Below are 17,885 nucleotides of genomic sequence, written 5' to 3'. Positions count from 1 at the left end.
GTCAGGCTTAAGTTAGTTGAACTTAAAACAGAGTGTTAAATAATAAAAAAATCTTATGTTGGTAGGTTAACAATACATTAAAAAGTATATAAATAAAAGAATCTTCAGTCAAAATTGCTTAAATATTTTAAATAAATAAATAATTTAAATTTAAATTTGTAGCATAACCGTTCTCTTTTAATCAATTCTATTGCTCACACTTAAAGGTCGTAACGCTGATGTTGACACTGCAAAATCTAAATAGAGAAAAAAAAAACTTTGTTTTTGTTTATAGTGATAACTTGTCCGATATCTTTGAATATGGTAAAATGTATATAGTTAGGTCTTTTATTTATATGAAAATTTTGATGTTAAGAGACTTAAAGGACAATTTTATACTAAGATGGGTATTTAAGTATTATAATATTGAAAAAATATATTGAAATATATTTGTAAAATACTTTTAAAAAATCCTTAATTCCGTTTTTGGAAAATACTTTCTTATGAAAATGATTAGGGGATTTTCTTTTAAATACTTTCTTATGTAAAATTATGACATTTATTAATATAACGTCCAGTTAAGTTAGCTTTTTCTTCTTCTTTTAAATATACTTTTAAATTTCTACATCATATTCTTTATTATTTTTATTTATCTTATATACATATTTTTTAATTTAATAAAATAATAATTCAGAAATATTTTATCATTTACATATTCAAATAAATATATGCCAAATATTCTTTATTATTTCACATAATATAAATATATAATTATTATTTCACACAAATTAACATAATATAAATATTTATTTTCATATAATATAAAAATAAAAATATAATTCAAATAATAAATTTTATTTTATTCTTTTTAAAACAATCTTTTTATTATTAAATTTGACAATATATAAATTATATAAATATGAATTCGTACACGCATGAAGGGTGGAATGAATTTAGCTGGAGGATTTGGAGAGCGGTTCAAAACCAACCGCTCTCACAAGTCAACTTTGGAGAGCGGTTCATTTTGAACCGCTCTCAGATTTATTTTATTATCATATTAATATTCATAATTCATATTAAAATGACTTTGGAGAGCGGTCCAATGTTGACTTTGGAGAGCGGTTCGTATTTAACCGCTCTTAGAAGTCGATTTTGGAGAGCGAGTTTTTTTCAACCGCTCTCAAAAGTCGACTTTGGACGACGATTCAAAATTGGACCAGAAGTGAACTCGCAGCATATTAAAAGTAATTTACAAAATGAGGGGATGCATTTGTCACATAAATTAACATAATATAAATATTTATTTTCACATAATATAAAAATAAAAATAGAATTCAAATAATATATTTTATTTTATTATTTAAAACTATTTTTATTATTAAATTTGACAATATATAATTATATAAACATAAATATTAGATAATATTTTTTTATTATATACAAAAACAAAAATGCAAATTATGTATGGAATTCGGTTGCCTCAAAACCGAATTCCATTTGGGAATCTACTGTACGGACACAAATTGGAAGACCAGAATTCGATTTTTGAGAAGACGAATTCTGTACGTAAACAGTAAATCGGTCTTCTTTGGTAAATATTTTTGAGGCAGGTCTATTTCAGTATTTTTATTTTTTTTATATATTATTTTGGTTAAAAAGTCAATCTATGTGAGCAACAGCATTTTTTTAGGTCAACTTTTGTAAGCAACAAGTGAGCCATAGTTGCAAATAATCCAAATGGACCGAATTGTTACGCAGAGAGAAATAAACATAGCAAAGGAAAAGCTCGGTTAGAGAGGGCCCATTAGAAGCCTCTACTCTACAAAGCCCAAGTACACACCCAAATATGCCCCTTTCCTCACGACACACAGCACACTCACCGCGCTATGTACTACATTACACATAGTAATACACTAACTACAGACCAAGTCGCACACAAAACACATACAAACCACGAAATTGCCGCACGCGTATTTCAAATTCGCAATGCATATTCCCCAATTTAAGAACACTCACTCTCACTTCAGAAGAAATAAGAAGTGCTTCCCAAGTCAAAACCATCATGACCCGTTGCCACATTATCTGACACTGCTGGCATTGCACTAAAAAGTGGACTATGCACATAATCACCGGACTCAAACCCCAAATACGGGTAACCCGACCCATTTTCACTCAGATTGGAACATGGATCCGAATACCCGGTGCTGTCTCCGTAAAACCCATGACCCATGTCATAGCCCATAGAGCTTGTAATATCCGGTGGCAACGGTGGAAGCTGCGTTTCACCATCATCAAACAGTTTAAAATGTGAACCCTCCACATTGGTTCCTCCTTCACTTTGCTCAGTGTAACCAAAACTGTAGCTATCTGTAGTAGAAAAGGTAGTTGTATTAGTCATCACCGGGTACCCGCCCAAGGAGAATTGCGGATTCGGGTCGGGTTGTTGGGTAAATGGATTTTGGTCGAACAGAGAGGAGAATTCTTGAGCATGGTGGATTTGGGTTTGAGTTTGTTCATCTGGAGAGAGTATGGAGGTGACGGAGGAACCCGGCGGGGTATCCGGGTAGACAAAGTTGGTTCGGGCACGCGACCCGCGCATGGAGCGGGCAGCCCTGTCGTATGCCAGGGCGGCCTCTTCGGCGGTGTCGAAGGTACCCAACCAATGCCTCTCCTTGGTGGAAGGGTCACGAATTTCCGCAGCATATCTTCCCCACGGCCTTCTCCTTACTCCGAGGTACCTCCCACCCCATGCCGTTTCGTGTTGTTGCTGCTCTTGTGGTGTTGTCGTTTGCTTCTTTTTGGACTTGGAGGACGATGGGGATGACGTGATGGTATTCATGATGTTCAAGTCGTTAGGTTGATGAAGACGTCGTAGAGGGGAATTTAATGAGCTTTGGACGTGAATTAATGTTAACGATTTGTTGAGGTAATGTTAGAAAGAAGGTAGATACAGAGGAATGGACTGAAGGGGAACTTACAATGGAGAGGAATGATGTTGGCACTTGACATGCAGTTTGGTTAGGTTTTAGTGACTCTCGGATGTTTCTTCCGTTTTAGTTTCGGTGTTTGTTTTGTTGTGGAGAATGAGCATGTGAGTATGTGGTTTAAATAAGAAGGACCTGCCTCTCCAAAACCCTCATTGTCCCCCTAACATTATCGTATTTTACATCTATGCCCTCCTTTCTATGAATGAGTGCCAAGCGCCAACACGTGCCCTCTCTAATTTTTCTTTCTTTTTGTCTTTAGAAGTTTTATCCACATATGTTCAAGGACTACATTTTCAAGTTAATTTTAGTTTTAGAAATTTTATTTTATTTTATTTTATTATTATTATTATTTATGTTAAAAATGATTAGAGGAAATGCTATTTTATAAAATTAAGGATTAATAAAAGAGTTTTGAAAATTTAAAGACTAAAAATATCTGACTGACTATTAATTTTGTGAATTTATTCCATAATAAAGCTTTATTAATCAATCAAAAACAATGAATATAAAGAGTTTATTTTTAATACATTATTAGTCTTAAAATTCTATATTGTCAATTAATTAAAAAAATACTGTAATGTAATTTTAAATTAATTATAATAAAAATTAATAACTTTTAATTGTGTGATTATTTATTATTGAATAAATGTATAAATATTTTTATGTTGTGAATAAATTTTAACTAAATTCTAAAAATAAACTAATAATAAGTTAGTAATGAAAGGTTAGAAAGGGCAACAAAACCATAGTACTTACGGGTCCAACCATACTACAAAACTGTGTTACAAATGAGTTTCAAATGATGAGAGGAAGACGAGGGCATGATTGAAGAGAATTATATAATTAGTGGGTGATATAATTAGAAATCTAAATGACCCATGACGAGCATGTTCTCATAGATACCCCATTTCATGATTATTCCCCAATCAAATTAGTTGTGCTTTGTTTTGAACTTGGCCAAAGGTCAGTTTAATATATATTGTATCTAGTACTCGAATAAGCTCTTTCGGATAGTCCAAAGTTGCTGCATGTGACCTTTCTATCAAATCATGAGATTATACATGAACAAGGAACTAATCATATTGAGACTGTCCACAGTCCTCACACAATCTAATATGATAGGTTTAGAGTCGCCGTGTAATTTTATTTGTAGGTTTTCCTCATTAATTTGGTCAGCCCAAACCTGGGGAAGAAAAAAGTCATATGAATTGAACAGTTGCACATTTCTAATGATCATTGCAGGTGGGAGGAATTCCATGTCCTTTTTTATGATTATTTGGTCCCATTCAGAGTGCATCGACGGTAAGATCTTTTAGAATAAACTACTTAGATTTATCATTACCAATTATGTGGGTGCTATGATCAATATCTATTCATTCTACATTTGGCTGCATGCCTTGCCCCTCCCTCCTCAGATTTATAATGATTTCATATAGTGAAAAAAAAAAAAAAGATCGTTCTTTTTCTGAATGGAAATAGTATTTTACTCAAGAAAAATCACTTCAGCCAAATGGATAATTAATTATGTACTTGAACATACAATTACTTCTACATTTTCCATACTTGTTTTTGTGGTAAACCTTAACTTTTTCCTTTATTATGGGTATATAATTGTTTCTGTTATGATTTTTTATTATATTGTAAACTGACAAATTTAACTCAATCATAATGAAACTTTTTACTCAAATAATTAGTGTTACTCATCAGTTACAAAATTGTCATCATTTAGTGCAATAAAACTATTAATTTGATCTCTTAAAAAGCTATTCCTTATGTGAAACTCCGTTACATATATTACATTTTTTTCACCTTTTTCTTGATTTATTTTTCTCGATTAAATCAGTTACGAAAACTTTACTATATTAATCAACCATTTTTTTCCCATCTGAACTACGCTTTTTTGTTATTTATCTTGATATATGAACTAAATATGATTTACTACATTCCCGTCTGAATCTTATCTTCAACGTATGAAATATTAGAATATGGTTAAAGGGTGTGGCCTATAATTGGAATGGTATGTTGAGGAGGTGAATGAAATTGAAGCAGATTATTATATGTTATATCATGTTTTATTTATATATAATATAGGGTGTTTAAGGAATATCATTGCTCATCCCATGTGCAACCAATTCGAGTCATAAACTCAATGATAAGTTCCACAGTCTTCCCTTCTTTTTATCAAACACCAAAGTTAACTTTTCAAGTGTTCATATTTTATTGGTAATATTTTCTTTCATAATTTTGTAAAGTTCGGAGTTAGCATGCATATCCTATTTTATTCGTTACGTTAAGAAATAGAACGAAACCAAATCAAGAGAAGCCATGTTGGGGAGCATGTGAGAAAGACACATAGGCATAACTTTTTTGAGGAAAACAATGACTAGGCAATTCTTAATTAGCGACAACTAATTGCAAAACATGGTAGTGCAACTTTGACTAAATGTCCCATCACTAACAATATTGCTTAGTTATGGATTTATTAGAATAAAATTTGGAAAATAAAGAGCGGGGAAAAGAGAGAACTGAGAGATTGAATTTTACAAATTAAAATCAATCACGCCTTTTGGTTTTAATTGCCATCTGGTTTATAATATCTCAATTATAGATGTCATATTTCATTATTCTATCTCTCGATGTGTTTATTGTTATTATACCAGGGAAATAATAACTTCTTAAATGAAAATGAGCCTTAATGATAATATAAAATTATTTTCGTACTTCGAATAGATAAATGTTACTTGACTTAACAAACCGTTTTCATTAGGAGACTTTAGTATATGAAAAATATTAAATAATATTTTGATCATTTTTTAAATCTTTTAGATAATTTTTTAGTATTATTTTTTAATTTCTCTTTTTGGTATATAATTTTGTATAAGTGTGATTAGTCTCTAGTAAGTATAGATTAATCTCATTTTTTTTCTTTTTAATTATTTTCAACATGATATCAGAGTGGTAGGATCCTTTGTAACCTGTTTCATCACTACACCTTTGTTAAGTTTTATCTTTTAAAATTTCTCATTACCGCTACTACTCCGTCAAGATTGTTGCTTGAACCGATTGCCTTGACCAGTTATGTTCCAAGCACTTAGCCTAATCCTTGCTGATTCTTCCAATTAATTTCGCCTAATCCTCATTGAACATAATCTTCATTGCCTTTCATCAACTCACTTGATCCTTGCTACGTACCCACAATTAGTTCCTCAATGCTTACAGTCAATTGTGCTTGATCACTGCTTTCCTTCTATTAATTCCATATGGTCCAACTTATGAGCTCCATGGTCCTAGCCAACTGCAAAATTGAAAATAATGTCATCCTTCACCCTTTTATTAATATGTTCAGTTGTAACAAGTTGAAGTTAAATGTTTTAACTTGACTATGTTTGAGAGGAAATAACATAATTTTTTTACAGAGAAACGTTAGTAATACACTTTCTAACATATTTTTTGTGATATACTTTTTATTATTAATTTAAATTTATTAAAAACTATAAAAATTATGTGAATATTATTATTTATTATTTTTAGATTAATATTGTTTTAAAATTTTTAATAAATTTTAGTCAATAATAAAAAATATGTTGCTAGTATTATTTTTTTTTAATTTTTAATTTAAAAAATTATATATTATTAATAATGATAACCATTTTACCTCATCTTTCTTTCTTCTTAATTTCAACACATATAACCATTTTACCTATTAAAACAATTAAATAACGCAAACTACCGAAACACTTTACATATATATTAATATATTATGACTAAAAGAGCTTCTAAGTTCGTGATTTATATATATGTACATTTTATAGGACTAATACACCAATCAGAAAAAGATAAATAAAAGTTTCAGTGACATCCAACCAAGATCATAATGTAATTTTAATTATAATGATTAAATTTGAACAATAAATCAACTTAAATTTAAGGGTTGGGATACTGTAGAAGTAAAAGGAAATCTAAGGTGACTCGCATATGCCTAAGAAATTGTGGTTTGTCCAAGATAGATATAGGTCAAAGAATCTACAGAGACCTGAAAGAGGAGACAAGATGATAATTTTATTCTACCCTTTGAGCAACCAAGTTGATGAAAAAAAGGATAAGTGATGGTTACGTTGGGATTTGGATTTTTTGGGTTTGATTCTGTTCAATTCACTGTTTTGGGTATCCGTATGCAACAATGGGAACTTTTGTTTTCTTCAATGGCTTGTAGTTTTGCGTGTCCTAAAGCATCTTAGTCACACATCCACAAAATAAGAAACTCGACCGGACAATAATTTTTAGAATATTAACTTAACTGCTCTAGTATAATGTGCTGATTAAAATATTAAGAAATAGTATAATTTATTATAATTTATATTAAGAGTGTATTAAAAATTATGACATATTGTATTATTGTAATTTTAATAAAAAATATTTTATTTTCTTAACCATTACATTTAGATCGCATATTATTATGATTTTTATTATTATTATTATTATTATTATTATTATTAACGAACAGTATTTAATTTCTCAGGAAATTATCTACTTATACTCATAAATCATAATTGGTTGAACATACACAAAGAAGAATGAGGATTAAATATACTAAACCCATGTAAAGAATGTGGAAAAAATATAAGGGAAAGGAATTTATTATCACTTGCGGTTTCTTTTAATTTAAGCCATATATAATGTGAAAAAGTATAAATTAAAATAGAAAATAATCAAAATTTAATTATTATTTATGATTTAATTAAAGAAAATAAAATTATATTTAAAAGATTACAAAAAATAATAACAAATGACATGTGTCATCTTTTGAAGGAGACAGCACATACATGCAAAGTTAAATCACTTTAAAAAAATTTAATATAATAGGTGAATAAATATAATAAAAAATTAGGAACTATAATAAATAAAATTTTGTAATATTAAAGATCAAGGTAAATAATTCAAAGATTAAGTAGTGATTTTTCTAAAACAGTGTCTCAAGTTTAAATATTGCAAATATAAAAATACCCTAAAAGGGACTTAACCTCATTATATTAACAACATTTTTAATATAAACAAAATTACTTTCTATAAAAATACATGTAATTGAATAAAAATAAAAAAGGTTGATGTACGGTTATATCATGTGTGAGGCTGATTGACCATTTATGAATAAAAGGAAAAGAAAAAATAATTAAAATATTCACTATTCATAAACATTATATATTTTACCTTTCGTGTTTGAATTCCGTACTCATATTCCTATCAGGTTCTAATAATAGCCCTCTCTATAACACTATTGATTGTTAAATTGTTAAAATATAGCATGAGGATTTTTTAAAACATTTTTAAGATTTCATAATTTAGTTTTTAATTACTGGATTACGAAACTTATTATTCAATAAAAGTATTATCGGCATAAATGGAAAAATTGGGATTAATATTTTATCTGCGTTGTAATTTGAGAATGTGAAGTACAGTGGTAAAAGAAAATAGCTATAATATATTTAAAAGCAATATGAAAATTTAACATTGTCATTTAATTATTTTTCATTATACGTTTCTTTTCTTTTAGTTACTGATTAAGGGTTGGATTTTATATTTCTATTTGAAAATCAAGGCACCTTACTTAATAATATTTCTGTTTAACCTGTGTTTATATCGATCGTGTTAAGAGGGGAAAGAAAGCAAGACTAAAAGTTGTTCTGACAGGACTTACAAGACTAATCTATGATGATTAATAGCTAGATTACAAAGGATAAAGATGCTTAATTTATCGGAATGATCACATGAGATGACTATAATAAGCTAAGAATTAATCATGACTAAAATATACAATTCTTCCAATCATATGTAGATACACAGAGAGACATAATTCTTCATCATGATTAATTATTTTAATTAAATTTTATTGGCATTAGATTTATTTTATTTCTAAAAATGACTATCAATCTTACTAATTTGAGTTGAGTTATCTGAACGTTCTAAAGAAAAAAAATGATTTTTTTTTTAATTTTTCATTTATAAGATTTGAATTTAATATCTACACCTAGAAAAATCAAACTCATGAGCGCTTAAGTGATAAGGATTACAAATAATATAGTAAAATTACAATTATTTGTTTGTAAAAAATTTTAAGTGCAACAACAAATATTTATGGCACCAAAAAAATTATTACAAGCAGATAGAAGACACAAAAATTATTAAGGTGAAATATCTTCTTAATATAAAAATAATGAGTTATTTGAAAAAAAAAAACTTATTTCGATTCTAATTAAATAAGAGTATAAGAGAATTTTATTCTAAAAACTAATATTAATAACCTTCAAATAATAATGTAATAAAGTTTACATACCAGAAAAAAAAAATGAAAAACACCCCAAAGCAAATAAAATATCGTTCACTTCAAATCTCGATTCAGCAATTCAACTTTACAAAAACAAAGAAAGACATGTCTTAAATATGTCTTGTAAATGTGTTTTTTCAATTACGATTTTATAATAATTGTTTTTAGTTTTAATTAAAACATCTTTTCTTCTTCGTTTCTCAAAATAGTTATTGTACTCTCTTCATAAAATGACTTCTCACATTATTAAATTAGATCTCTCTCTTCACTTATTAATGGATGAAACATGAAATAAATTTCTCAATTTAGATCTTTCTACGTATAAAAAGAGAACTCCATATCCAACATTAAGAAAATTGTACAAGGATTTCTATAAAATTTATTAGAGTAATAAAAAAAAATATTTTTATCTTATATATTGAAAGCCATCAAATTAAAGTTTTGTTCTTTTCATATTTCACAATCAAATGTTGATATTTTTAAGTAGTGGTCGTAATAAAATTAAACTTCCTGAACAATTTTGCAATATCCAATTAGATATATACTTTTTTTTTTCTAAAGCTACGCTATCATTAAATAAATTAAATTCATCTATAAATATTTCAAGAAGCTGCTTGAATTGGCTATTAGTTAGTTTTAATTAACTGTACTCAAGCACACTATAATACAACTTTTGATATGTACACATCAAAATAGAATAAACAAAATTGATTAATTCTATTTTATTTTTATAATAATTAAAACAAAATTGGAATGATAGTTCCATCTTGTTTTAATACATCTTTTAAATAAACATCAAGAACTAAAAATCATCCAATTAGGAAAAAACAAGAACGCAAAGCGATATAAAAGCACAACAAAAACTAAAAAACAATGGTGAATACTTGGATTCATAGATTAATGTAAACAAATTAAAGTGAAGAATAGAGCTTAATATAGCGAAAAGCATGGACCAAATTTTCCAAATGCTAGGATCGAGGGAGTATATTATTCTTGAATGGAAATTAAGTAAAACACAATGTGGACAATCCGATTCATTCTTTTTTGTCTTTGAGTGGTTACATGTTAAGAGAGAATGGTTATGGTTTCATTTTCTGGGAGACACACACCTCTTAGAACATGAATCTATGCTCGTGGAGTTGCCTTTTCTTCATGTGCGGCTATAGTGGGCAGTGGGCACCATTTGATTGTTCTGTATGCAACAAAAAAAGCCATTTGATTGAGACTTCAAATATTAATTAATATTTGCTTCTATCAAATCAACAACAGTAAAACTTGCATTAAAGAGGTTTTTAAGTGCTTAAAGTTGAAACAGTTAATTTTGATACGCTCAACTTAAAGTGATGATCTCGAGGGAGAGGACCCTCCTTTAATTAAATTAATTACAATAAAACTAGCGACCAAGCATGGCTCTCACTACTCACACTGTTCTTCATTTCTTCCAGGTGTTCACCGGAAAATGTGAAACCTATGGGAATGTTAAACCCTCTTAAGCATCATTAATTCTTCACTACTTTTTATCCTTTTTATAAAGGATAATTCCAAAAAATTTATTATAAAATATTTTATAATCTTTAGAAGTACCCCCCCCCCCCCCAGCCATCCTTAATATATAAAATTAGCAAAAATCCTAAATTTAAACACCTAAAAAATTAAATTATTATTAGAAAATCAAGTTGAATAATTAAATAAGATAAATTGTAGATATTATAGTTTTTTAATATAAAACTAATTAACTTCAATTTTTATTAATTTGTATAATTTAATAAAAAATCCTACAATAAGAAATAGATAAATTATACTTCTTTTAAAAAAATATTAACATTTGTCTTTAAGATAAGATAATTTTTTAGTAATTAAAAGTAATAAATTTTTATTTAAAACATTAATTATATTTATATTTTGAATATAATAAATTCTTTTAATAAAAAAATACCAAATTTAAAACTAATTTTAATGATTAATCTTCTCAACAAATTCCTATTTCTTTATTCTAGTTGAAAGGCCACGATGCCATATGTCTAAATAGCATTGACCTCTGCTTGCAACTTGTGTATTTAACACCCAATCAAAAGAATAGATAGTTTTTCAACGTAAGACGGAATATGTTAGAAACCTTTGCTCTGTTTTTTTCCTCGTTTTTGTCACTTGTTAATACACACCACGTTATTACAAGATTGTATATAGATGATCCTCATATACGTTGTTCGTGCTAGATTCTGTTTGTTAAAAGGTTGACTTCTCTGTCATTCAGGTTTTGTGTTGTCTTCTGCAACCATTTCCCTAAAGTAATGATGTGATATTGAAATGAACAGAATGTAAGAAAATAATACAGTAGAAATTATTTAGTTAATCGGTATTATTCGGAATGTTTAGATGAAGGCCAGATAGAAAACAATATAATAAAATCAATGTTGAAATACGCAATTTTACTAGAAAATTACAATTATCTATAGTTTTGTACAATTTTTATTTTAAATTATGGATGTTGGTGGTTCAGTTTCATTCAATTTTTACTTAAAAATTCAACTAAACTAAACATAAAAAATAGTATGTAATTTGAATGTAATATCAAAATAGAATCAAACTAATATAATATTTCATGATTTAGTTTGGATTGGTTATTTATTTATTTTTAAAAATTTTAATTTAATTTTAAATTTATACTAAGGAGTAACTTAATCAAAGAATGTTTGTTAAGAAATAAAAAAAGAGAGAGATATTAATTAAAAGGGTAAAAATGTTAGAATCATAATTTTTTTTATAGAAAAGAGGAAAAAAAAAACATAATCGATTGAGACAAGTGAGAACATAGAGAAATGTTGTACCTAATTACATGTATACAATTTTATAATAAGATAAAGAAAAATATTTTTAATATGCAAATATAATAGAAAATTAATATTAATGCATTTTAGGTGCGGCTCAATTTGGTTTGGTTTTATTTTAGTTAGTAGAACAAAATTTTGAACTTGAAATGTAAAATGTGTTTTTTTTAAAAAAATTATTTAATCATTTTTATTTTTGAATTAATTAATAATTTGAAAATAATTTAATCTGAACATCCCTAATTTAAGTTGCAAATATTTAGGACGCAAACAAAATATATCCCGTAAGTGTTAGTAGCTCAAATTTACTAAAAACAACATTACTACATACGATAAATTAAGGAAAAAAACTAACTATTGTCTACATTTAATAGTAAGAACGGCATATAACAATGATTATTATCTGCAGATTTTGGCTCTTAACTACGTATAATAACTTTTCCATTTACTATTGATAGTTATTAACCGCATATAATGATTTTTTTTATTGAAAACGTTTTCATAAATATTAAGCAAAATTTTGCAGTTTGCCTAAACCATCTGGCTTGTACCTTGCAAAATATTTGGTAGATTTATAGATTTTCAAAATAAAAATAGATCATACTAATTGAATTTATTATATTTATATTATATTTTCAAGTAATATTGATTAATACATATATAATATACATTACTTTTACTCAATTCTAATTACCTACTCAAATTTTATACAGAGGAATTTTAATAGAGTTTTTACTATTTATTTCGTTTTCTCAAATTGTTAAACACCGATATAAATCAATATTATACAATTCTAACTAGTTACTCAAAATCTACAAAAATTTTGAAAGAATGTTTTCTATTTTTTTTAAACTTTTCTAAATTTCTAAACACTTAAATAGACCAGTTTACATACATAAATGAGAATATTAATAAGAGAAAAAAAATATGATTGCATAATTATTAAATAATAATATAATTTAAATAAATTGTTAGAAATTGATTAAAACATAATTCATAAGAGTTAAAACAAAATAGAGTCATATCATAAGTGAAACTAAAGTCATAGGACCCTAATTGGTTTCTATTGTAGGTGTTTACTTGCCTCTTACTTTTTTTTTTTCTTACCATTTATTTTACTTTTTATTTTTAATTCTCGATAGACTTAGTTCTTATTGTAATATGGAACGATAATAGGTTTTAGATATTCTTTCCACAATTTTTATGGGTATTCTTCCTCAAAATTAAAACTATTCACCACGAACTTACAAAGATTGATAAAAAAAAAGCAACAAAGAACAAAAAAAGAGAGAAAAATAAACTTACAAAGATTGAAATTGAAAGACACAAAGCTAATCACGAGGGAGAGAATGAGAATCAATGTTATATGTAAATAATATGTTAGTAATAGAAAATGCTTGGTAATTTGAAAAATGAGTTGTCAAAGGTCTTTGATATGTAAAATCTCATCCTTGCAAATAAATAAATAAATAAATTTAGACATGCATATTTTGCAGGACCAAAAGAATAGAAAGTTATAATTATTACAAGAGCAACATATAAATTAGGCTCTAGAATGATTCAACATACATAATACTAGACAACTCAGTACATCAGAAATACAAATTTCATAAATTGCGTGTGTTAGGAAAAGAGGCTGAAGGAAAATAAAACCTTCGACTTGGGAAGAGAAGAAAGAAAAACAATTGAGGCTATTATTTTTAAAACCAAAGTATTGCTAGAGAAACTACCAGATAGAGGTTTTACGATGCAACCTCCAAAGATATTGTTTAGAGACAAGGTCATTAGAGCTAAAGCCTTACCCGCGCCACGACTAAAGATAGATTTACTGAAGCAAAAATTTGTTCATATGGAACTAGAAGAGGATAATAAAATAAAGTTGAAAATCTATGTTGATTATGAAGTGTTTTGTGAACTATGCAAATCATAAGAGGATGTTTTAGTAATTAAGTTGCTAAAAAAATTTATGGGATTTAATGTAATGAAGAACTGTTTGAAGTAGTTGTGGAAGCTTGTCAAGAACTTTGACATCATGGATGTAGTTAATGGATTTTATATGGTCAAATTTTACCATTACATTAGTAGAGATGGTGATCAATGGAAGGGCTTGGATGATCTTTGATCACTACCTTGTTGTCACAAATTGGACCTTAGAATTTGTTTCCTTATCGACCAAAGTCACTCATACGTTGGCATAACTTATTTTTAGGTGTGAATTTGATTTTTTATGATGAAAACTTTTTCTTGACAATGACTTCCGCGATGGGCACATTTGTTCGCATTGACAAGAATATGTTGAATGTTGAATGTTGAATGAGGAAAGTTTGCTAGGTTTGTGTGGAGTTGGACTTAAACCTAACCAGAATGGTCACTGGTACAAGGTAGAATATGAAGGGCTCAATGTGATTTATTATCAATGCGAGTGTTATGCATATTACATTGCCTCCATTATCCCACCAGAGGTAGTGGACGAAACAGTACATCAAGGGGCAAATATGAAAACTAAAATGGTTGCATATAATGAGGATAATATGTTAATTCTTAAGGAGTGTTCATGTTAATTCTTCTACTCTATGAATGTTGATTGGAGACTTCAACAGAGTGCAATTCCTTTCTTAGCAAAAAGGTGAAATTTATTCAGACAACAAGGCTCTGACACTCAATACCAAGTTTAATGAGTGTGACTTAACTAATATTTATTAAGTAGGTTGCATATTCATTTGGCATAGAAATCATAAGGTTAACACATTCTCTCGAAGAAATTAGATAGAGGTGTGGCAAATCTACATTGGTTAAGAAGCTTTCCAAAAGTCTTTGTCATGAAAATAGTTACTCTTTTACACTTTGATCATAGTCCCTTCTTGTTAAGGTGTAGGGGCCTTCCCTAAGTGTGTGGACCCTAACCTTTTCTCTTTCAAGTAGCTTGGATAGTTCATAAAGACTATGATTCAATTGTTTCTACAACCTAGAAAGAAAGTAAGGGAAATCCCCTTTTACCACTTTAGAAGGTCAGAGAGGATTCTATCATTTTTAAGAATGAGACCTTCGGTAATATTACTCAGAATAAGAGAAATATTAAAACCAGAATTAGGGGGATTCAAAGGCGGTTAGAGAAGGTTGACTCAGCTTATCTCACTCACCTCGAAAGGCAACTACAATATGAGTTTAACAAAGTTATTTTTCAAGAGGAACTTTTATGGTACAAAAAAGTCCAAATAGAATTAGATTAAGCTTGAAGACTACAACACCTCATTTTTTCATGCCCAAACTATGGTTAGAAGGAGAAGGAATACGATTCATGGTTTCAATCTTCCTAATGACATATGATGTTTTGATGATTTTATTTTATAAGAAAAAACTTATAGGTTCTTTGTGAATCTTTTCTGTGGCCTGTTGTTTGTGAACAAGTGTACCCTTCGAAAAGTAATAAAGAGTTTTAAAAATAAGTTCCTAAATTATTGTCCCATAAGGATTTTTCTTAATTTAATTGTTTGCACTTAAAAGGTGCAAAATTAAATAAACAAGATTAAAAATTAAAACAATTATCACTGAATTTTGGAGCAAGTAACACAACACACATTTTGGTTAAACTTATAGGAAAACAACCTAGGACATATGAGTTTACTCATTCAATCCTTTATGTTATTTTTCTATTTAACTCTAAATCTAATTTTCTTGTGATTACCAGTCATTCATACAAACATTATTAATACCTAATGGTTATGTAATATTAATATTATTCTCTCTAAATTAACATCCACAATGGTCATACAAGATATCAATTAAAGAAAGCATTAAGCACCTTTGAACTTGTTAATTTAATAACGATTAGAAGAGAAAGAGTGGTTTGATCTACCCCTCTTTTGTCTCATTTTATCCTAGAGATTTATTAACTAATCAAGGTATGATCGCCTAAGATGTAATTAATTAAAGTTATGTTACGAGTGGTCAATTCACAACATACAATTACATGTATTAGGATAAACACTAATCACAAAAAGAAATCAAACTTAGATTCAAACATCAAAATCCTATAAATTCATGAATAAAAATTCTCATACCCTAGCTATGGGCTTAATTACTCATGCTAAGGAAAAGAACTAAAACAATCATAAACAAAGTCATAGTCGAAAGAAAATAGCAAACTAGAGAGGGAGAAATGATTCCAAGGTGTGGAAAAGACGAGATGATAAATGTGAAGGATTAGAAGCAAGGTGTAAAAATTGAATGCTCTTACTGCCCATGAAGTCCCCTTTTAATAGGGTTTCAAAAGCCCTAAATTTTTGCAAAGTTGGGTACTCGCAAGTGGGCACAGCTGTGTCATATGGTATGCATAAATGTGCTTAAACTTGAAACATATGTGTGTTGGTTATTGAAGTATGGGTGTGCTGCTTGCTTGTGGACTGGATGTGCTTTATGCAGATTGGCATGATTCTCTTATGTTTGTGCCTAAAACTTCGATGATTTTGATGTATCCTCAATCGTGTTCAACTACATCAAATAATAAGGTAGTTAATGTAAAAGTATATTCAAATCAAGAATAAGTACGTATGAACATACTAAAAAAGTATCTCAAAATGCAGACTTATCATTGGTCTTACGTCACAACTGCACCGTTCCATCCAGATAATATTCCAACAATCACACCTAAGGATGCTTTCAATTTGGAGTAGCTTATAACAAAAGAAAAGGTCTCCCTAACTTTGCATGTTATGCACTCCTACAAAGCTCTAGGTTTATTAGGTTTCAAGCAATTTTCTACAAACAATACTAGCATTAATTAGGTAGTAATATAAACAAACTAGTTAGTGATGCTTTTGAGAATGACATTTTTGATAGTAAGCTCGTAGAGACTCTTATCTCTCTCATCCCAAAAGTGGATTGTCCTAACAATTTTAAGGAATTCTGTCTATTAGCCTTTGCAATATTTTTTACAAAATCATTACAAATGTACTTATTAATAGGTTGAGACCTGTTCTTAATGACTGGACCGCTCCAAATTAGTTTCCCCCTAAATTGAGGTACTATGGTGTGAATAACAATTTTTACCCCTTCTCTCTAACACAAAAAAAATTATTTTCTTATTCCATTTTACCAAAAAGGAAAACAAAATAATTTTGTTTTAAAAAAATAACTAATATAAACAAACAAGGAAAACTCGAATTTGATCTCAAAAATGGAAAATAAAACATGGCAAAAAATAAAAACTCATAAATCAATGTTTGTTCCATACATGACAAAAAGAAAACTCAGAAATTTGGTCTTTTATGAAACTCTAAAATGGGATCAATGAATAGAAAAATACGGGATATAGAGAGAGGGTTTTTTAAGAAAGAAAAAATCTAGGTAGCAACAAATTTTTGGAGAAAAATTTTAAAGGAAAGAGCAAAAGCTTTTTAGAGGAAGGCAACCAATTTTCAAGGAGAAAGCAAAAAAAATTTAAGAGACGAGCATTTTCTGAGAGGAGATTTGAGAAAAGAAGGAGATAGAGCAAACTCTTTTTTTGAAGAGAGAGATAAAGATGAAGAACTAGAACTTTATGGGGGAAGAAAAGAGTAGAAAAAGAAATTAGAGGTTAAAAGAAAAGAAAGAAATTGCACCGTTAATCATCATTTCAGCCGCCCATCATCCTCCATTGTTGCTCAAATTTGAAACATTCTTTAACTTGTATACTGCATCTAAAGTATTGTCTTCGCTCATAAACTCACATTCATATATGACTATGTCTTAAACCTTTCCAAAATAAAGGATGTAAAGTAGAAATTGAAT

At 28.5% G+C, this 17,885-nt stretch overlaps 1 protein-coding gene across 1 annotated transcript; it reads right to left on the bottom strand.

Annotated features, from left to right (window-relative positions):
- Positions 1-2,002: 2,002 nt before the first annotated feature.
- On the bottom strand, positions 2,003-2,818 carry LOC113868118 (ethylene-responsive transcription factor LEP). The gene has a single exon (XM_027503684.1). It carries the CDS (start codon positions 2,816-2,818, stop codon positions 2,003-2,005), a length of 816 nt encoding a protein of 271 aa, XP_027359485.1.
- Positions 2,819-17,885: the final 15,067 nt, after the last annotated feature.

Source organism: Abrus precatorius, unplaced genomic scaffold (assembly GCF_003935025.1).
Source record: "Abrus precatorius isolate BTA unplaced genomic scaffold, Abrus_2018 Scaffold5, whole genome shotgun sequence".
Taxonomy (NCBI): domain Eukaryota; kingdom Viridiplantae; phylum Streptophyta; class Magnoliopsida; order Fabales; family Fabaceae; genus Abrus; species Abrus precatorius.
Note: the sequence above shows the minus strand (reverse complement) of the source record. Positions and strands in the feature narration are given on the sequence as shown.